Consider the following 21,371-nt stretch of genomic DNA (forward strand, 5'->3'; position numbering starts at 1 on the left):
CCACATGTGCACTATTTCTCTCCCTCTCCCTCCCTCCTTCCCTCCCTCCCTCTCTCTCACACATCCGTTCTTTCTCCCTGTCTTTCTCTCTTACTCTCTCTCTCTCTTCCTCCCTCTCCCCACCATCCCCCATGATGCAAACAAAGTTTTAAAGTGCTCAGTCATCATGTGTGGGTCTTGGCTGCATATTACACAGGGTTCTAGAACGTTCTGTCACTGCAGAGGACAGTGCTGCCCCACGGTAAACGAGGTAAGGCAACACAGCCAGGGCCCAGCACAGACAAAGCTGTGTTCAGAGTCCTTCACTGTGGACTCCTCCAGCCACGGGTTGTGATCTGCGTTAGCTGTCCCATTGTTCTGACCAAGTTACCCAGCAGAGCATATTGAGGAAGGCTTCGCAAGGGCTCTTGATGTCAGAGGCTCTGGAGTGCATCCCGGTGGAGAAGGTGGAAAGAGAGGCTCACTGGTTGGCTCTCTCCTTTCCCCATCTTACTCCTCTGAAGCTTCCAGCCTAGGGGATGATGCCGCCCATGTCCTGGGAAATTAACCACTCCAGTTAGTCTTCTCTGTAAAAGCCTTCCCAGAGACACCTGGAAATGCACTTCACCATTCTACAGGGTGATTCTAACCCCAGTGAAGTTGGGAGGGAAGATTAATCATCACCATGAGTTTGTGGTTAGCACCCAGGCTTCCTATTGGCTACTGCTCACACAGGCTCTAATCCGGGCCTGGTAAGGCAGAAACAGCAGTTTTCAGGAGACAAGCAGAGGATGACCTCAAGTTCAAGACCAGCTAGGCCAACACATAAGACCCTGGGTTGGTTGGCTTGTTCATTTTGCAAAGGAATATTCCCAGACTCCCAGGTCAATCGATGAAGAAGCTTGGCGCCAACTATACCATGGTTACAGCAACACAGGCTCAGCAAGCCACACTTATGTAGAAAAAGGGAACCTTTCCCAAGTCCAAGTTCCCACACACCAGCCAAGGGCCACCCTTGCAGCAGCCCTGCTTCCGAGGAAGGGCAGGACCATTCCGGCTTCTGTGAACATTTTGTTTGACACGTCATGGAATCACCCCTCCCATACCTGATATCAGAGTCTTCACATGACTGGCTTGGTTCCTGGGAACAGTGGCCCTCTAAACCCACTGATTTCATCCCAAGACAGGGAAAAGGATGAAGGGATTGGGGGCCTAGAGCAATCCTTGACCGAATTTGCCTCCATACCAACTACTTAGAGCTGTGAGCTCTCCAGGGTAAACTGAGGCTGGGAGCACACCTCCTCTATGTGTCTATGTCCGCCTCTTTGGATTTCTCAGGACTATGATGGGACTGAACTTGTTTATGTATGCATCATTCATTCACTCCTTCATCATTCATTCATCCACTCACTTCCTGGCTCCTCTTCTACAGCTCATCCTGAGGAGTCTGATGAGACCCCCCTCAGCAACTGCCCCCAACTGCAAGTCTCTCCTTGTCCCCATTTCAGACCCCACCTAGGGATCTTATCCTGATGCAGCTTTCCAGAGCACCCTCCCTTTCTCCTCGCCATAGGATGGCCATGCCCATCAGCGTCTCTAACCCGGACCTGCTGAGGCACAGTACGGAACTCTTCATGGACAGCGGCTTCTCCCCACTGTGCCAGCGAATGGGGGCCATGGTGGCCTTCAGGAGATTTGAGGAATTCACCAGGTAGGAGCTGTATGGACTTCTCTAACCGCTAGCCATTCATTAACACTTGGGCTTCAGGAGACCCCGACACAGGCACTGCAGTTAAAACTTACAGATTCCTCTGGGAGTGATGGGAAAGGCTGGCCCATAGTCCTAAGGGACTCCGCTAGACAGGAGGCCAAAGTTCTGGCATGCCACAGGGACTGGCCACGTCCTTTAGAGGCAGAGGGCCCTCAGCTTTTCTCTGTCCCATCCCACAGGAACTTTGATGAAGTCATCTCCTGCTTTGCCAACGTGCCTACAGACATTCCTCTCTTCAGTAAGGCCTGCACCTCCCTGTACTCAGAGGAGGAGAACAGCAAGGTCAGCCCGATGGACAGTCTGCAGTGTTGGGGGAGGGGCGGGCTATGGCCCTGCCCTCTTCCCCCAGCCCTTATTTTTCTCTTTCAGAGCCTTCGAGAGGAGCCCATCCACATCCTGAACGTGGCCATCCAGTGTGCCGACCATATGGAGGATGAGGCGCTGGTGCCAGTTTTCCGGGCCTTCGTACAGTCCAAGGTATTCCCGTCATGCCTCTGGGGTCAGAGGATGGGCTGTCTTGACCTTTGCATTGCTGACACAAAATATCCCAAGGGTGGGAATAAAGTAAAAAGCCTACGGGGAGGGCAGGAGAGATGGCTCAGTGGTTAAGAGCTCTTACTGCCCTTGCAGAGGACTCAGGTTCAGTTCCCAGCACCCATAAAAGAAATCAAGCGTAGATATAGCTTGATGGATGTTGTCTCAGTCAGGGTTGTACTGCTGTGAGCAGACACCATGACCAAGGCATCTCTTATAAGGACAACATTTAACTGGGGCTGGCTTACAGTGTCAGAGGTTCAGTCCATTATCACCAAGGCGGGAGCATGGCAGCATCATCCACACAGGCATGGTGCAGGAGGAGCTGAGAGTTCTACATCTTCATCTGAAGGCTGCTAGCAGAAGACTGACTTCCAGGCAGCTAGGAGGAGGGTCTTAAAGCCACGCCCACAGTATAGTACTCCAACAAGGCCACACCCACTCCAAAAGACCACACCTACCCCAACAAGGCCGCACCCACCCAACAAGGCCACACCTACTTCAACAAGGCCATACATCCTAGTAGTGCCATTTCCTGGGCCAAGCATATCCAAACCATGACAGGCTTGTACCATGCTGATCAACGTTCAGGTCAGAAGTGGACACCCCTAGTCCCCCCACAAGAGAGTGTGACTGTGTCCTGACTCAGTTCCATCTGCTCTTGCACTTTCTGTACATAGCATCAGAGTCTGAACCTGTAGATGAGTGTCTCATAGTTTTCAGTGTACACAGCATCAGTGTATTACACGGTCATCATTGAGTTTAGACCAAGGATATAGCTCACTGGTAGAGCTCTTGCCTGGCATGCTATGGGTCCTAGGTTCAAATCCCATTACTACCAAAAAAAAAAAAAAAAAACACCAACCCAACAAAATGCACAATTTGATGCTTTTTAAGTACGTGCACCGTCACATGGTCTTTACACTGCTGTCAGCTTGAGAACATGAGAAAACCCCGAGTTCTCTCAAGCCTTCTCCCCAGCACAGCAGAGGCAGCCACCAGCCTACTCCCCGGCTCCGTGGACGGCTCATTCGGAATGTTGTCTGCTGGGGTCTTCGCCTGGCTTCGGGCATTTAGTGTGCTCGTGTAGGTCATCCACGCAGCAACATGCGGCATCACGCCAGGCCTCTACTAACCAAGTAACCTCACCGCGTCTGTGCTTTTAAATGCAGAAACACATCCTTGTGGATTACGGACTCCGAAGAATCACATTCCTTATTGCCCAGGAGGTTAGTCCCAATCCTTACTTACTCATTCATCTTTTCTATTCCGAACCTCGGGCCGGGTAGTTGATAATTATTCCCTGGGGTGAGATAGAAGCAGGCAGTTACTAGGACAATCTTCCCAGATGACTCATTCTGGAAGCAGAGATCAGAAAACGCACACGGGGAAGGGCTGAGTCTCACCTCACTGACCTGCCTCTTGCATGGATTTCTTTTGGCAGAGAGAATTTCCCAAGTTCTTCACGTTCAGAGCAAGAGACGAGGTAAGGGTGAAGGTGTTGACATTATTATTTCCGAGTACCCTTCACGCTCCCCTACGGGCATGCTCAGAGCCTGAGGTGTGGGCCCTCACTTTTCCCCAGAACCACACCCCCACGTATCCTGCAGCGAGCACAGACACACAGGGCTCCCGCCCACCTGATGCAGTGTGAATTTGCTGCTGTGCCCAGTAAGCCGTCTGCCTGGCTTACATACAGATCGTCACTGGAGCACAGTTACAGCTGTTTGATTAGCTGTGATTTTCAGTCACTGAACCTGAATGGCTCATCGCCCCAAAACATTTAATACCCAGCCCTTTGCTGGCTCCTGTTCTAGAGCAGGTCACCTCAAGAGCCTGCCAGAGCTCAGTGCTCTGTATTTCCATGGTTCTCACGCCTGGTTTACCCCGGTAAACGCTGTCCTTATTTATGGGGAGGGGACATGGGGACTTGTTATTTTCTCTCTAGTTCAGTTTCCAAAACTGTCAGTTGATTCCTTTGAGGGACTTATTCCCTTTAAGAAACCAGGTTCAGAGCTGAGGAATAAGAGACGGACAGCAGCCTTGTGGCTCTGGCATGTCCCGAGGCGTGCAGGGCACACTCAGGAGCTGCTCTCGCAATGCCTGTGACCTGCAAACCTCTCGAGCCTCGGAGATTGTCACGATGAGGTGCCGCAGTAAGGGGCTTGTTTCTGAGCACCAGGCTCAGCAGCAGGGGGCCTGTCACAGTGACAAACGGACTGTCCTCTCTCTGGCTGGCCCACAGTTCGCAGAAGACCGGATCTATCGCCACTTGGAGCCTGCCCTGGCCTTCCAGCTGGAGCTGAGCCGGATGCGCAACTTTGACCTGACCGCTGTGCCCTGTGCCAACCACAAGATGCATCTTTACCTGGGAGCCGCCAAGGTGAAGGAAGGGCTGGAGGTTACTGATCACAGGTTCTTCATCCGAGCCATCATCCGGCACTCAGACCTGATCACCAAGGTAAGGTGTCACAGGGTGGCTTCCCCTCACCCCCCCGCAGCTTGTCCCTCTGCGCTGACCTTCTCTTCCCCATGTTCCCATCTGGGTGCATTCTGGGAGTGCGCCGCCCTTGCAGGTTTCCCCGTCAGAGGCTTATATTTTGTGACATTTTTCTGGGTAGAAGAGAGCCGAAGGGATGGAAAGATGCTGGCTTGTTCAGGAAATTTCTTGTGTTTGCTGACTGACCGCTAATCACATTGTGAAAATTTAAATATTATTGTAAAGTATTTTAAAGTCAAGTTGAGGGTAGGACGTGGCTCAGGAGAGGAAGCACCCGCTGCAGGCTGCGAGCCAGAGGGGTTGGGCCCAGAGCTCACTGAAGACCACCAGGTGTGGCTCTGAATGATCCCAGCAGAGACAGGCTCGTAGGAGTGAGCAAACTGTAGGTCCAGTGAGACACCCTGTGCCTAGAAATAGAGTGGAAGGCTGGAGCCACGGCCCATAGCTGTTTGTAACTCCAGCTACAGGGGATCTGTCACCCATGGACCCCACGGGCTCCTGCACTCAACACACCATAAAGCACCCCCCCACATGCACAATGTAAAGATTTGAAAAAGAAAGCAGAGAGAAATTTGTAGAGGATATCATCAGCCTCAGGCCTTAACGCACACGTGTTCACATGTTCCTGAGCACCATTGCGCACACATGAAAATATAGCACATATATACATCATATAAATATACCACACACATGTATGCCAGAAGTGGTGGTGCCTTTAATCCCAGCACTCAGGAGGCAGGCAGAGCTCCAAGTTCAAGGCCAGCCCGGGTCTACAGAGTGAGTCTCAGGATAACCAGGGATACACAGAGAAACCCTGTCTTGAAAACAAACAAGGAGACTGAGAATTCTTGTGGAGGAGCCAGGCCTAACAGTGAATTCATCCCGGTGTGGAATGGAAGGTCAGAACCAGTGTGGACAAGACACTCAGACCAGTCGTGTTTTCACTTGTGGACCATGTGCTACATGAACAAAGACCCATTCACGAGGCATCCCGTTTATTTACATGCCTGTAGACATACTGGGTATGTTGGGGGAGGAGCATTGATTTTCAAAAGATCAAATCGGCCACTGATGAATTTAAAAATAAATAAATAAAATTACATGTATGTATGTATGTATGTATGTATGTATGTATGTGGGGCGAGATGGCACACCACAGCATGTGTGTGAACTCAGGAGACTCTGTGGTCCGTTCTCTCACTCCCACTGTGTGGGATCTCAGGTCATCAGGCTTGGCAGCAAGCCTCCTACTCCCAAGAATGCCCTGATGCCACAGTGTAGATGTCCGAGCATCAGGGTGTAGAACATGGCGCACAGCCTCAGCAGCTTCCTGCCCTCAGCAAGGTTCTGCCGTCTCACCAGACACACCGGGAAGAGGGGCGCATGAGCTAGGTGCAAGGCCTCTGGCTGAGGCAGACTCCTTACCCTTTGGTAGGAAGCCTCCTTCGAGTACCTGCAGAATGAAGGGGAGCGGCTGCTGCTGGAAGCCATGGACGAGCTGGAGGTGGCGTTCAACAACACCAGCGTGCGCACCGACTGCAACCACATCTTCCTCAACTTCGTGCCCACGGTTATCATGGACCCACTCAAGGTTGTACCACTGTGGTGTGGTTTCCCGTGGTTCTTCATGACACATCGCTCCAGGGTGTCATCCCCCCAACCCCCAGGTCGGGTTTCTAGGATTGTCTTAGTTAGGGTTGTACTGCTGTGAACAGACACCATGACCAAGGCAACTCATAAGGATGACATGTAATTGGGAATGACTCACAGGGTCAGAGGTTCAGTCCATTATCATCAAGGTGGGAACATGGCAGTATCCAGAGTTCTACATCTTTATCAGAAGGCTGCTAGCAGAGTACTGGCTTCCAGGCAGCTAAGGTGAGGGTCTTAAAGCCTACGGCCACACCTCCTCCAGCAAGGCCACACCCACTCCAACAAGGCCACACCCACTCCAGCAAGACCACACCCATCCAACAAGGCCACACCCTCTAATAGTGCCACGCCCTGGGCCGAGCATATACAAACCATCACAAGGATGAATACATGTTGTTAATTGAGAATTAGGAGAACAGACCTTCAGTCCAGATGTTTGGGCTCAGACAACATCTGTACCTAGAATGCCTGGCAGAGCTCATGCCCTCTCTAGCTCCAGGCTCCTTGCCTCCTGCATACTTCACTGTCCCCTTGCCTGTGTGTGTGTGGCTGTGACGGGGCTGCGCTTCTCCACAGATCGAGGAGTCGGTGCGTGCCATGGTCATGCGTTACGGCAGCCGGCTGTGGAAGCTCCGCGTGCTGCAGGCAGAAGTTAAGATCAACATCCGTCAGACAACCTCGGACAGTGCCACCCCCATCCGCCTCTTCATCACCAATGAGTCCGGCTACTACCTGGACATCAGCCTCTACAAAGAAGTGACGGACTCCAGATCCGGAAATGTAAGGGCGTGCTAGCCAGGGCGTGCTAGCCAGGGCGTGCTAGCCTGGGTGTGCTAGCTAGGGTGTGCTAGCCAGGGTCTTGAGCCCAAACATTCTGGGCTCCAGGCTGAGGATGAAAGCTACAGTTGCCTGCTCACGTTGGCCTCCAGTAGATAGCTTCAGGGTGTGGTGGATGTGGTATTTTTTCCGTCTGTTCATCCTCCATGCAGCCCCCACGGCAGAGCCCATCCTGTGGCCGTGTTGCCAGTGGGAGGCGGAGTGTGTGGCAGTCACTATGCAGAGCTCACTGCCGCTGGTCTGCCAGAGAGACAACTTTTGTAAATGAACCCCAGACTATTTCACACGCGCGAATGTATACATACACGTGTGTCCCCGCATATAAGTGCACACATGTACTTCTTAATGCTTGAAATTGTGAGAATCAAAAGCCTTAAGTTGCAAAGATAGCACAGGACAAAATATTGGGCGAGGTCTACCCCTGACCCAGCTTCTCCTAAAGACATGACTCAGTTGACCGTAGCGTGCTACCTAAACTGTAAAGTGACGGGTGTCGTGCTGATCACTCGGGCAGACCCCACGTGGATCCCCATGGTTCTTGTCTGCATACCTCAGGGATGGGGCTCTGTCTCCCACAGGCCCAGCCTGCTCTGGTTGCTACATGGGCAAAGGGCCCAAACTCTGCAGTGTGGATCTGCCTCTGGAGAACTTTTGTCATGAGGACCCAGGTTGGGGTGGGACTTGGAGAGGAGAAGCCAGGGCTCTCGACTTCGGAGTCACCTCTCCAGCGCCCTCCCCATTTCTGTCTCCCACCCAGATCATGTTTCACTCTTTCGGCAACAAGCAAGGGAGGCTACACGGGATGCTGATCAACACACCCTATGTCACCAAGGATCTGCTCCAGGCCAAGCGGTTCCAGGCTCAGTCCCTGGGGACCACCTATGTGTACGACTTCCCAGAGATGTTCAGGCAGGTAAGTCCTGCCGGCTCAGGTGTGGACAGCCGCCCTCCCATAGGAACCCATTCTTTGTCCTAAGTCATGCTTCTGAGACCCATTCTAGATGAGCTTGTTTTTTTCTAGGAAGAGTTAATTCATGCAGTGATGGCTGACTGCATGGTACTTTCTCCCCAGATGTAACTTCATCTTGTTACAGAAGCTTAGGAAACAAAGGGAATTGGGTAGGGGAGAAGGAAAGCATCTCATGACCAATGACCAATGACAAATGGATGGTTGATCATTTCGATCTTTGCTTCTTGCTTGTTTATGTATTTGTCGTGTGTGTGTGTGTGTGTGTGTGTGTGTGTGTGTGTGTGTGTAGGGGCCAGAGGTCACCAGCAGGTATTTTCTTTATTCTTCATCCTATTTGTTGAGACAGTCTCTCAGTTAACCTGGGGACTGTCTATGTGGCCAGAGCGGCCAGCCTGCAAGCCCCAGGTTCCTCTGGTCTCCATCTCCTCAGCTCTGTGGGACTGAACCCTGGCCCTCATGCTTGTGAGGACCCCACTTTGCTGCCTCTGCCATAACCTCTGGCCTCTACTTCTGATCTGTTTGCTTGTTTACATGTTAACTGCTGTTTGACAGACCCCCTTCTGAGGCCAGGCCAGGCCTGGATAGAAAGCAGTGTGTGTGTGTGTGTGTGTGTGTGTGTGTTTGCAACGTACATTTTGCTGTAAAGTAACTAGTCTCTTGACAATCAAGAAGTCTCAAAAACAGTACAGGGAAAAAAGGAGCCATTTCCCCAGGGACACATTCTGGCTAGTCACAGTGTGTTCCGACACAGGAAATCGGTACTGGTGCAGTTGACAATGGCTTTGAGGAATCTTAGCCCTACCCTTAAACAATGTCTGGGAGTCATGCCTGCAGTCTCTGCTGTTCTGAAGGCTGAGACAGGGGCATAGCTTGACAGGAGTTGGCGGCCTGCCTGTGCAGTATATTGAGACTCCGTCTTGGGAGAAAATAATATTAGGTTTTTCTGATTATTCATTTAGACCAGTGGGTCTCAGTCTGTGGTTTAAGACTCCTTTTGGTTAACCCTTTCACGGGTTTCAAATGTCAGGATTCGGGTATTCACATTATGACTTACAACCGTAGCAGAATTAAGCAGTAGCAACAAAAATAATTTTATGGTTGAGAGTCACAACAACATGAGGAACTGTGTTAAAGGGTCACAGCATTAGAGAGATTGGGAACCACTGATTTATATCATGCAGAGAGGCAGGGATAAGGGAGATACAGTATTACCCGTCTGACCCAGCATCTGATTCCTCTGGTGCACACAGGCACATAAATGGGAACACACAGGATATCCCTGTTCTTCTTCATGTGCATGTGTGCATGCCAAGTTTGTTCACATCATGTTAGGGACATTCAGGCCCAGAAGGTATTGGATCCCCTGAAACTGGAGTTATGGGTAATCGTGAGCTGCCTAATGTGGGTCCTGGGACCTCTGGAAGAACCGTACATCTCCCTTAACCACTGAGCTAGTCTGGTACCAAGCTGAGTTAAAACTTCAAAAAAATGTGTCCTGGCTGGAGAAGTGGCCCAGTGGGTAACAAGCTTGTCACATGGGTGTGACACCCAGAGTTCAGTCATCCACACACCCACCTTTAAAAAAGCCAGGCATGGTAGTGTGCATATGTAATCCTGAGCTCTTGCTGACTTGCTGGCAGTCGGTATAGATAATAAGTGAGCTCTGTATTCAGTGAAAGGTCGGGTGTGGGGGAGAGACTCCCTGTCTCTCTGTCTCAAAAAGGGGGTGCAGGGAATGTGATGGAAGACCCCAGTGCTTTGACATACCACCTCCATTCGGGTAGGGCAGTGCTTTCCTACCCATGACTCCAAGCTTTTCCTCTCCCCAAGGCTCTCTTTAAACTGTGGGGCTCCCCAGAGAAGTACCCCAAAGATATCCTGACGTACACAGAGCTGGTGTTGGACTCCCAGGGCCAGCTGGTGGAGATGAACCGGCTTCCTGGTTGTAATGAGGTAGGAGGTGGCGTGAGGCGGGACCTGGCAGAACCCAACTGGGGCCAGCTTGCTTTCAGATGTCACCTGGAAGAACCAAAGTCATTTCATTTAGCCTTCGTCTCATTCCCAGGTGGGCATGGTGGCTTTCAAAATGAGGTTCAAGACCCCGGAGTATCCAGAAGGCCGGGACGCCATTGTCATTGGCAACGACATCACCTTCCAAATTGGCTCTTTCGGCATAGGGGAGGACTTCCTGTATCTGCGGGCATCTGAGATGGCCCGGGGAGAGGGCATCCCCCAAATCTACCTGGCAGCCAACAGCGGGGCCCGCATGGGCCTGGCCGAGGAGATCAAACAGATATTCCAAGTGGCTTGGGTGGACCCAGAGGATCCCCACAAAGTACGTCAGATGTGCGGGTGGCGGCACAATGCTTACCTGGATGGAGCACCCCTAACCCAAAAGCCCCTCATCGGAAATGCCTTCAGATCCAAAGCTTAAGTGTCAGTGTGATGTCGGAAACAGGAAGTCCCACCCTCCTTATCCGCTGAGTTTCAGTCAGAACATAGGTACCCGAAGGTGTGAGGTGTCTGAGCAACGTGGATGGATGTTGTGTTTAGACTCGGTACCTCACTCCCAGGATATCTCATTGTATGCAAATATCCCAGTCTGAAAAAAAATTCAAACTCTAAACTGCTTCTGACCCCTCTCGGGTAAGAGACACAGGCCCCACATCGAATCAACACGGTGTCAGAGTTCCTGCGAGACAGTGGGAAAGGGTTCATATGCACAACTCAGATTTACTGAGCCAGGCACAGTGCCACACGCATGGCCAAGCACTCGGGAGGCTGAGGCAGGAGGATAGAGTTCAAGGTCAGCCTGGTCTGTGTAGTAAGACCTGTCTCAAAACAAGCGTAACTAAGAAACACCCCTTAGGGGCATGACAGTGAGAAACATATAGATATGCAGGTGACATTTGCTGGCTTCTAAATCCCATGTACCCAGAATGCAAAGTGAGTAATGTCACACACCCAGGCCTTAGATCATGTGTGTGTGTATGAGGGTGCACATGTGTACACGTGTGAGGGCACACTGTGTGCATGTTTGTGTACGTACATGTGTGTCCTCACACTCTGTGTGCGTGTGTGTACATGTAAGTACAGGTCATAGGACAACCTCAGGTGTGGTTCCTCAGGTTCCCTTCACCTTTTGTTGGTCCTCCTTGGCTTGGGATCTGTCGAGGCTTCTGGGCTAGCTGGCAAGTGAGCTTCCAGGCGCGTCCTCTTCCCCCTCTCCTGTAGCTGCAGGCATGCAGCCCTGACGTGAGACAGCAGGGCGGTCTCTCACACAGACCATGTTCTCCAGACAGTGACACTGTTTCCCTAAAGGACACACACACACACACACACACAAAAACCACCTTGGGAGTGGAAAATTAATTTTCTATTCTTTTTTTTAAAAAAAAAAAACAGTATCTTTAGTCCATTCTTAGTCTAAACAGTATCTGAAATCCAAAGTGTTCTATAATCGGAAAACTTTTGGTCACTAATCTCATCCCCAAAGTAGCAAAGTTTACCCACACCCGATCTCATGGATGGGTCACAGTGAAAACACACAGAATCTTGACAGTGTGCTATAGAATTATCTATAGGCTATCTATAGGGTATACATAGGTTATGCCTCTAGCCCAGCAGTTCTCAACCTGTGGGTCACAGCCACTGGAAAGCACACACTTCCGATGGTCTCAGGAACCCTCAACCACAGGTATGAAGGTTTGCTACTTCATACCTGTAATTTTTGCTACGGAACCACTGCTCAGTCCCTAACGTCAGACACGTTTCCTGACGGTCATGTCGCACAGGTTGGGAACGGCTGCTGTACCCTGTAAGTGCCTACGAGACATGAATGAGACCCATCCCCAAGATAGCTCAGTAAACAGAAGCAGGCGTTCCAAAACTCAGACATACTACATCTAAAGCACTTCCGGTCTCTAGCATTTGGGCTGTCCAACCTGCACACACAGACATGCGTGTGCACATGTGAGCACACACATTCCCTACACAGTGCATAACCAGACAGAGCGTGAGGCCGTGTGTGAGGAAGAGAGAAGCTCAGAGCAGCCCCGTGATTGGCAGGTGGTGTGAGCCTGAGGTGTGTGTCCGCAACTGATGCTGTCCACAGCCGCCCTGGACGGTGTGTGATGTGTGGAGTCCACGGGACAGATCCACAGCTCACTGAAGTGTGTTTTTAAGGGATTTAGATACCTGTACCTGACGCCCCAAGACTATACCCAGATCAGCTCCCAGAACTCTGTGCACTGCAAACACATCGAGGATGAAGGCGAGTCCAGGTAACTGAGGCACCGAGTCCAGGTAACTGAGGCACCGAGTCCAGGTAACTGAGGCACCGAGGTGCAAGCCCTGGCATAGTCATAGGTCATCTAAGCTGCCCGCAGGGGTGCCTCCGTGTGCAGTACTAATAACCACTTGGGACAATTTTCTGGTTACTGCCAAATGATTCGCTCCTCCCTCTCTCCTTCCCTCCCTCCCCGTTTCTCTGTTGAGCCTCACACACACTGGGCAGGGGCTCTACCACTGTGCTACACGTCAGTGTGCGTCCTGAACTCGGAATAGCAGCTCATGCGGGAAAAGATTCTTTTTTTTTTCTTTTTTTAAAGATTTATTTATTATATGTAAGTACACTGTAGCTGTCTTCAGACACACCAGAAGAGGGCATCAGATCCCATTACAGGTGGTTGTAAGCAACCATGTGGTTGCTGGGATTTGAACTCAGGACCTCTGGAAGAGCAGTCAGTGCTCTAACCACTGAGCAATCTCTCCAGCCAGAAAGATTTGGTTTTAAAGGTTCACTTCTTCTCTCCCTCGTTTCCATCCCTCCCTCTCTTTCTCCCTTCTTCCTTCTCTCGCTCCCCTCCTCCCTCCTCGTCTCCCCTCCCTCTTCATTCCCCTTTTCCCTCTCCTCCTTCCTTCTTCCCTTCTTTTCCCTTCCCTTCCTTCTTGCACCTCCCCCCCCATCTGTCTCTGCGTCTCTGCTTTGCTTGCACTTTCTGTCTTTCTTGAGATTCGGTTTTTCTGTGTAGCCCTGGCTGTCTTAAAACTCATAGACCAGGCTGGCCTCTAACTCAGAGCTACGCCTGCCTCTGCCTCCCGAGTGCTGGGACTAAAGGTGTGCACCACCGCCCCCAGCAAAAGATTCACATCTTATGACCCAGTCATCCAAAAGGATACAGAGGTCACAGGGGGTCTGTTCTTTGAGAATGTCAGAGACTCCCCACTGTCTTCCCTGATGCAGTTAAACAAGGGGACTCAGACAAAGCCAGGACTCTCTAGGCGACTTTCTTTCTGGAATGTAAATGACAGTGAAACATTTTTAAATCCATAGTTTGGGAAACTCAGTTAAATGCAGCCAACAAAACATCTTTCTACAGACCTGCCGAGCCCCCAACACACGAACATTCTCCAATTTCTAAGGAGAGCCGGCCAGTGTGTCTCATCCCTTGGGGTCATGAGCTAAGGTCATTCTCTCTGCAGACCAAAGGCTAAGCTAGTTTCCTGTGGGGTGGGGTGTGTCTCACTCAGAGCCTCTGTCTGAGCAGGGAACGGCCATTGTCTACATATGTGTGTCCACCCGGATCTTTCGGAAGCACAATCCCCAGGGCCCTGAGCCCACCTCACTTTGCCTCTGACTGTCTTGGGTCCCAGCGTCTGTCTTTGCTCACCCCTTCTGCCTGTGGGAAATGTGCACCTCCTGTTGTTTGTGTTTTGAGAGGAGCCTTGACCAGTCGTGTGGGAACCCTGCAGGTATGTCATCGTGGATGTCATCGGGAAGGACAGCAGCCTGGGTGTGGAGAACCTGAGAGGCTCAGGCATGATCGCAGGGGAGGCTTCCCTGGCTTATGAAAAAACTGTCACCATCAGCATGGTGAGTGCCTTCCCGGCCTCCTTCCTTTGCTTCCCTTTTGTGTGAGCGGGCGCACACAGGTGTACACGTGAATGCACGACCATGTAGAGGTCAGAGGTCAACATCAGGTATCCTCTTCAGTTGCCTTTCACCTGATTTTGGGGGGGACAGAGTCTCACTGAGCCCACGCAGCTGCAACTGGCCAGTGAACCCCAGGATCCTCTGCCTCCCCATTGAGAAGATGAAGTCAATCTTTATGGTTGTCCGGCAGCACTTTCCGAGCCACCCCCACAAGCCCGCCCCTTTCTCCTTTGAGGCCCAGTCTTGCTATCCTGGCCTCAGACTTTTCCATCCATGCTTCCGGAAGCTTCTTGAGCGCTGGGACCAGCCACACCTGTTCCGCTTTTGGGTGTAACTAGTTTGTCAATACAGCAGTACCTGGAACCGTGGCTTTACAGAGCCCAGTTAGGACTCAGCTCTAACAGCTGTCTCAAGTCTGTTTCTCTGGCTTGTCAAGGAAGAGGCAAGAGAATCCCTTTGAGTCAGCCTGGTCTATGACCAGTCCTAGGACAGCCAAGACCCCATGTGTGTATGTACGTGGATGTAAGGTACAGTGTGGTTGCTCAGCTCGGGTCAGGCAGCCGGGGTGGAGAGGGTGCTGGGCTCTCATGGGTCTCCTGGGACCCTCACTGGGCCCACCCATGTTTTTATGACCTCTAACTGGGCCTCTGAGGAGCATTTGGTGCGCAGATAATAGCGAAGCCAAGGTGGAGCAGGTGCCAGAAGAAAACAAGACTCCAGCCAGCTGTGGTGCACACCTGTAACCCAGCACCTGGGAGGCAGAGGCAGGAGGGTCGTTTAGAGAGTTCTGCCAGCTGTGGCTGTCCAGTGAGACGCACCTCCGTGTGTTTGCGTGTCTCCGTAGGTGACCTGCCGCGCCCTCGGAATCGGGGCTTACCTGGTGAGGCTCGGCCAGAGGGTGATCCAGGTGGAGAACTCCCACATCATCCTCACAGGAGCCAGTGCACTCAACAAGGTCCTGCAGGCGAGGCCGGGGGAGGGGTGGCGTGGGGACCCGGTCACATCTCACTTGGCAGCTGTCTTAGCCAGAGTTCCACTGCCATGAAGAGACACCATGACCACGGAAAGTCTTACAACCCCCCCCCCAAAAAAAAAAAAAAACAAAACCAAAAAACCCCCATGTAATTGGGGCTGGCTTACAGGTTTAGAGGTTCAGTTCTTTACTGTCATGGCGGGAAACATGGTGGCACACAGACAGGCCTGATATTGGAGGAGGTAGCTGAGAGTTCTACATTGGGATTGGCAGGCAACAGGAAGAGACAGTAGGCCTGGCTTGAGTGTCTGAAACTTCAAAGCCTACCCTTAGTAACAAAGTTCCTCCAACAAGGCCACAGCCTCCAACAAGGCCACACCTCCAGTAAGGCCACACCTCCAATAAGGCCACTCCTCCAAGGCCACAGCCTCCAACAAGGCCACACCTCCAATAAGGCCACTCCTCCAACAAGGCCACTCCCTATTTAGCTGCTTTCATTCAAGCTACCACAGTTGCCACCATTTTGGATTCCCGGTACCAGTTTCCTTCCAGAGCCCTATTTTTTCAGTTTGCAATTTTCCAGTCCCCTGGTGACCCACCCTCCTGGAACTAACTATCCAGCTTACATTAAAAATATTATTAAAGTGCCATTGCATTTTGCAGGAAACCAGGAAAGGCCCCACAAGCGACTGTGTCTTCCCTGCTTTGGGGTAGAACGCCTGTGCTCTGGCTCCCTGAAGTCAGTTCCCCTTGAGAATACATTTCATCACCTGCTTGTTTTGTTTCCTGCAGCGTTTGCCTGCAGGAGGTTTTGGTGTGGCTGTGGACTCTTCATGTTAATGTCCACTCAGCAGTGGTTCTTGAAGCGGCACCTGGGTAGACCCGCTGCAGACCTGCTGCTGAAGCCAGAACCCTTTAGCTGCCCCGATCTCAGGGACATTGGTGGCTCCCATATTAGATTGCATTTTAGGATTGCCTAGAGTTCTTAAAGACAGAGACCGCCAATGCATGGCAGGTGTTTCAGAAGCTTCAGACCGCTCGGACAGGCTGCCAGAGCAGAGGACCCGGCAAGATGGGGTGGTCTTGCTAACTGTGCTGTGTCAAAGCAGGTCCTGGGAAGAGAGGTCTACACGTCCAACAACCAGCTGGGTGGTGTGCAGATCATGTACACCAATGGGGTCTCCCACGTCACTGTGCCAGACGACTTCGAGGGGGTCTGCACCATTCTGGAGTGGCTGTCGTATATACCGAAGGTGCGGTACGCCCCCCCCCCCGGCTGCCTGAAGCCTGGGTGCTGGTGGGGGTAGGCTCATGGTGGTAGGGGGCACCCGGCTCCTCCCACCCTCCCTCTCTGATACCCTGCTTTGTCCTTTGCTATTGGGGAGGCTCTGAAGTGTTGTAAGGACACAGGGATGCTGCCTGCTGGTCCTTTGAAAAAGGTGATGCTGGACCACAGCGAACCTCAGACCTCACAGTCAGTCCCCACCCTCTCCCGGCTTCCTCTTTGGGAGCAGCAATCCTGGGGCAGCCTCTCAGTCTTTTCCTCATCTGTGAAGTGTGTTTCCATGGTGATGAGAGGGCCTCCCCAAAGGCTACCCAGGACTATTCCGGTTAGTTATTACTAGTCTCCACAGGGCCTGTGCTGATTGGTTATCAGTCGTCCCACAGGGCTGCTCTAACTGCTCTTCACTAGGTAGGTGTTTGGGCCTCGGTTTCCTCAGTTGCCCTGCTGGAAGAATGAGTGGCTCCCAGACGCTAACACTCAAGTGTGTGAACTGGAACGCGGGTCTCTGAAGTGTCAGAGGCATGTGGACAGGACACCTCTCATAGTTGCTCTAACCGGAGCAGCTGCTTAGGAGCCCCAGTAGGGGGTGCTGCTGCCCAGCTAGGGATGTGCACAGAGGGGGAAGCACTCGGGTGCCACGGGGACCCACCCGGATGGCTCTGGCCTTCTTTTCTAGGACAATCGCAGCCCAGTTCCCATCATCACTCCCTCCGACCCCATCGACAGGGAAATTGAATTCACCCCAACCAAAGCTCCCTACGACCCCAGGTGGCTGCTTGCGGGGAGGCCTCACCCAAGTAAGTCCCAAAGTGTTTTCCGGGGCGGGGCGGGGGAGGGGGGACCCCAGACCTGGGTTCTTTCCTGGGTCTACTGGAAAGGGCCATTTTGGTGGACGTGTTTATGTATTTCCCATTTTCCATCACGGGGTGGTGCGTGTGAGCTCCAAGGCAGGGATGGAGACTGGACTGTGCTTTTCCTGGGCCGTGGACCAATGTGGGTTGGAAACAGCTCAGTCTCTGGAGCCAAGGCTTAGAGTTCAGCGGCCAGGTCTTCCCTCCCTAAAGTGTGACTTTACCTCCCTCCTGCCCCCTTTTCCCTCTGGCTAGACTTCATGAATGGTTTCTTTCACACATACTCATGGGTGTGCACACACACACACACACACACACACACACACACGCACGCACGCACGCATGTTTCCTCCCTCTCTGAGGAATGCCTTTGTCTCTTGGAGGCATGTTATGTTTTGAGAACTGCCCAGACGGGAAGGCTGGGTTATCTTGTCACCCCAACCCATGTCTGGAAGTTCATGTGTGGTTGCCTGCAGCTGTGTAGACAGGACCTCTGGGCAGCAGAAGGGTCCCTGTGGCCTCTCTGTTTTGCAAAGCTCCCCCTCGGCAGTATCTCCCGCTGTGTGCTCCTGTGCTCTATCCTGTGGGTTTTATCCCCAGGCATTCAGCCTCTGCTGTGTCCTTTGGGTCACCTGCTTCCAGGCCTTTCAGCTCTTGCCCGGATGGCAGCCATTTTCCCCAACCCTGATCCCCAACCCCAGCCACAGCTGCACAGCTGTTGGAGTGACAGGCGTTTGCCTTACCCCCTCCCCCCACCCCTCCACCCAGTGGCTGCAGTACCGATGTCACCCGTGTGTCTCTCTGGGACATATCGTGGCCTGCTTCCTCTCATGGATACTGAGCCGTCAGAATAAGGTTCCAGGGTTGGTGTCCCTTCCTGGAATCTCACCTTCTGGGAAGAAGGCATCGTCTAACCCTGCCACTTCTGGGGAGGGGCAGTCTGGGGCTGTGTTTGGGATGTCAGCGTGTCTGGCACCCTCAGAAATGAGTTTCCGTCTTGACGGAGCTTTTGCAACCATGGTTTTGTTGGGGGGTTAGTTTTGTTTTGGTTTTCGGTGTAAAGGTTTAGACTGTGTGGTCTTCAGGCCTGGAAGGTAAAGGCCACGGCAGTGTCCCTGCCCGGAGACCTCAGGGCTTCCCTCCTGCTGCCCACAGCTCTGAAGGGGACCTGGCAGAGCGGATTCTTTGACCACGGCAGTTTCAAGGAAATTATGGCACCCTGGGCCCAGACCGTGGTGACCGGACGAGCGAGGTAAGTCGAGGCAGGGCTGGGCTGCACACATCTTCCCACCAGGCGCTGGGGCTCTCAGGCACTAGGCCAGGCTGCCAGGGCCCACTCTTCTTGGTCCTTACGTTTTTCTGAATGAGAAGGGTAAAATCCGGGAATGGGGAGATGGCTAAGAAGGCGCAGTGCTCTGCTGGGTCAGCAGGAGGACCCGAGTTCAGATCCCTGGCACCCAAGTGAAAAGCCGGGCACTGCGGTGTATCAGCGCCACCCTGGTCAGCCACCCTGAGGTGCAGAGCTCCAGGTCCTGACTGACCCTGCACCATAATATGAGGGAGAAAATGATGAGGAAGACAGCTGTCAGTCAACCCTATGTGCAGGTACATACATGTGCACACATACACGCACACTCACAGGTGTGCACACTTGCTCACACACCTATATGCCACACACATGCACATGTGTGCACAGGAATACACACACATACACACACATGCATGTCCATGCAATATGTGCACACACTCACATGTGTGTACATATGCACATACATGTGCTCACACCTGCCCACACATACCTACAGACTACACATGTACACAAACGAACACATGAACACATGCACATACATGAATACACACATACACATATGTATGCACACATGCATGCACATGCACGCACACACACACAATGTGTGCCTATACACCACACACAGACTCCAAAAATTAAAAAGTAAAAATAAAAGTGGGAACTAACCAAGGATGACACCAACACGTATGTCCACCTAGACCTGGAAAAGCCCACGACCGCCACCTCAGCTCTACACAGAGAACTCCAGGCAACTGGGGAAAGCTGGGAGCGGGCGAGGCGGTCGGTCCTCCCCGTCCAGTGCCAAACGATCATCCCTGAAAACACACGTAACCTCACACAGCCCGAGCAGGTTATATTTAGGAATATATATCCCACATACGAAGGCATGTATGCGTGCATTAGCCATAAAAAAGCCATGAATTTGAAGGAGAGGAGGGAGGGGCTCATGGAGGGGTAGGAGGGAGGGAGGAAAGGGAAGAGAGAAACATTGTAATTAAATTTCGATCTCAACCATAAAGGGGAAAAAGCCAGTTTGGGGAAATGCCTCATGGACCACAAAGTCCCCTGTGCCGTGTGGGCCCGCATGGGCCTTAGAGCCTCTGCCACTCCTATGGGGCCCGTGACCTTTGCCCCTAGATCAGTCCCACAGCCACAGGTCTCCCCCCAAAAAGGTACCTCTGTTTAACGGAGATAATAATGCCGTCCAAAGGATTAATGCAGCCACAGGAGCGGCGCCACGCTAGGCATTCGCGTTTGTCACATGCTCCCTACGTGGTACCGGGTCTTGTTTATCTCACGGGAAGTAAACAGCACAGTCGGTTTGTCCCGCAGTTCAGTCCCCAAGGCTGGCACAAAGGTGGGTGGTGATAGGCCCTGCAGGCAGCCCAGTGCTGAGCCCGTGTGCGCGTCTTGCAGGTTGGGGGGCATCCCAGTGGGAGTGATTGCCGTGGAGACCCGCTCTGTGGAGGTCGCTGTCCCTGCTGACCCGGCCAACTTGGATTCTGAGGCCAAGGTGAGGGGCCCGGAGCTGTGACCACTGAGGACAGGAGTAGATCCTTTTGCCCCACTCGGAGAAGCTTCAGAAAGCAGAGGCCGCAAGTAGGGGTTGGCCTAGGGGCTCTGCCTATCTCCCTACCATATGTCCATGGGGCACATACACTTCCAATATTCCAGGCCTCTTCCGGGATGGTAAAGGTCTCCAGTCCCACCTCCACTCCACCTCTGCTCCTGGGAGCTGCAGTGAGGCCTCAGCTCCTGTGTTGTCAGGCTGAGCATAAAAATAAGGGGCCCGTTGAGGTCCTAAGGGCATGGGCTTTGGGCTTCTAGGGAGCCCTGGCTCTGGTACATGTCCTAATAAGAGTTAAAGTTGTGATAAAACACCAGGACCAAAGCAACTTGGGGAAGAAAGGGTTAATTCAGCTGACACTTCCACATCACTGTCCATCAGGAAGAAAGTCAGGGCAGGAGGTCCCACAGGACAGGAACTGGAGGCAGGAACTGATGCAGAGGCCATGGAGGGATGCTGCTTACTGGCTTGCTCCCCATGGCTTGCTCAGCCTGCTTTCTTATAGAACCCAGGGCCACCAGCCCAGGGATGGCTCCACCCACAATGATCTGGTTCCACCCATAATGGGCGTGATGGGGACCCTCCCCCATCAATCACTAAGAAAATGCTCCACGGCTTGCCTACAGCCCCATCTCATGGAGGCATTTTCTCAGTTGACGTTCCCGCCTCTTACGGCTCCAGCTTGTGTGAAGTTGACATAAAACAGTACAGGACAAAGCTGTGGCCACTGGCCCTGTGGTCCCTATGTCCCAGGGTCAGTGTCTGACCTAAATGACTCTGTGCACAGATCATCCAGCAGGCAGGCCAGGTGTGGTTCCCGGACTCGGCCTACAAGACAGCGCAGGTCATCAGGGACTTCAACCAGGAGCGCCTGCCCCTCATGATCTTCGCCAACTGGAGAGGCTTCTCCGGTGGTATGAAGGGTGAGTCAGCCCTTCCGTGTGTGTCACCCCCCTGTCACCTCAGCGACATCTCTCAATAGCCCAGGGAAGACACCCAAAAGTAACCACCCAGTTTATAGTTGAGGAGCCGAGCTGGGAGACAGTGACTTCTGGGGCCCTGTGAAGGGCGGGGCAGGGAGGTCTGTTCTGCAGGCTCCTGGGTAAGCTGGGTGGTCTCTTATGTGTGGATGAGGAAGGTCCATCCACCTTCCTCAGACCTGACCTTACAGTTTCAGTCTCTCTAACTCACCCAGAGTGTCCAGAGA

At 52.5% G+C, this 21,371-nt stretch overlaps 1 protein-coding gene across 5 annotated transcripts in view; it reads left to right on the plus strand.

The window, feature by feature from the left end:
* The window catches only part of ACACB (acetyl-CoA carboxylase beta), a 94,269-nt gene that overhangs the window by 66,716 nt on the left and 6,182 nt on the right, over positions 1-21,371 (plus strand). For all 5 annotated transcript variants that reach the window (XM_080940511.1, XM_080940515.1, XM_080940512.1 and 2 more), the window contains 19 exons: positions 1,553-1,690; positions 1,930-2,032; positions 2,120-2,227; positions 3,457-3,513; positions 3,729-3,770; positions 4,530-4,745; positions 6,220-6,375; positions 7,014-7,217; positions 8,032-8,187; positions 10,075-10,197; positions 10,310-10,579; positions 12,430-12,527; positions 13,999-14,119; positions 15,024-15,134; positions 16,262-16,405; positions 17,114-17,234; positions 18,444-18,540; positions 20,014-20,110; positions 20,952-21,087. In XM_080940511.1, the coding sequence (XP_080796637.1) occupies positions 1,553-1,690; positions 1,930-2,032; positions 2,120-2,227; positions 3,457-3,513; positions 3,729-3,770; positions 4,530-4,745; positions 6,220-6,375; positions 7,014-7,217; positions 8,032-8,187; positions 10,075-10,197; positions 10,310-10,579; positions 12,430-12,527; positions 13,999-14,119; positions 15,024-15,134; positions 16,262-16,405; positions 17,114-17,234; positions 18,444-18,540; positions 20,014-20,110; positions 20,952-21,087 (2,498 nt within the window). The remainder of the gene's footprint in view (positions 1-1,552; positions 1,691-1,929; positions 2,033-2,119; positions 2,228-3,456; positions 3,514-3,728; positions 3,771-4,529; positions 4,746-6,219; positions 6,376-7,013; positions 7,218-8,031; positions 8,188-10,074; positions 10,198-10,309; positions 10,580-12,429; positions 12,528-13,998; positions 14,120-15,023; positions 15,135-16,261; positions 16,406-17,113; positions 17,235-18,443; positions 18,541-20,013; positions 20,111-20,951; positions 21,088-21,371) is intronic.

The sequence above is a fragment of the Micromys minutus genome, assembly GCF_963924665.1.
Source record: "Micromys minutus genome assembly, chromosome: 29".
Lineage (NCBI taxonomy): Eukaryota > Metazoa > Chordata > Mammalia > Rodentia > Muridae > Micromys > Micromys minutus.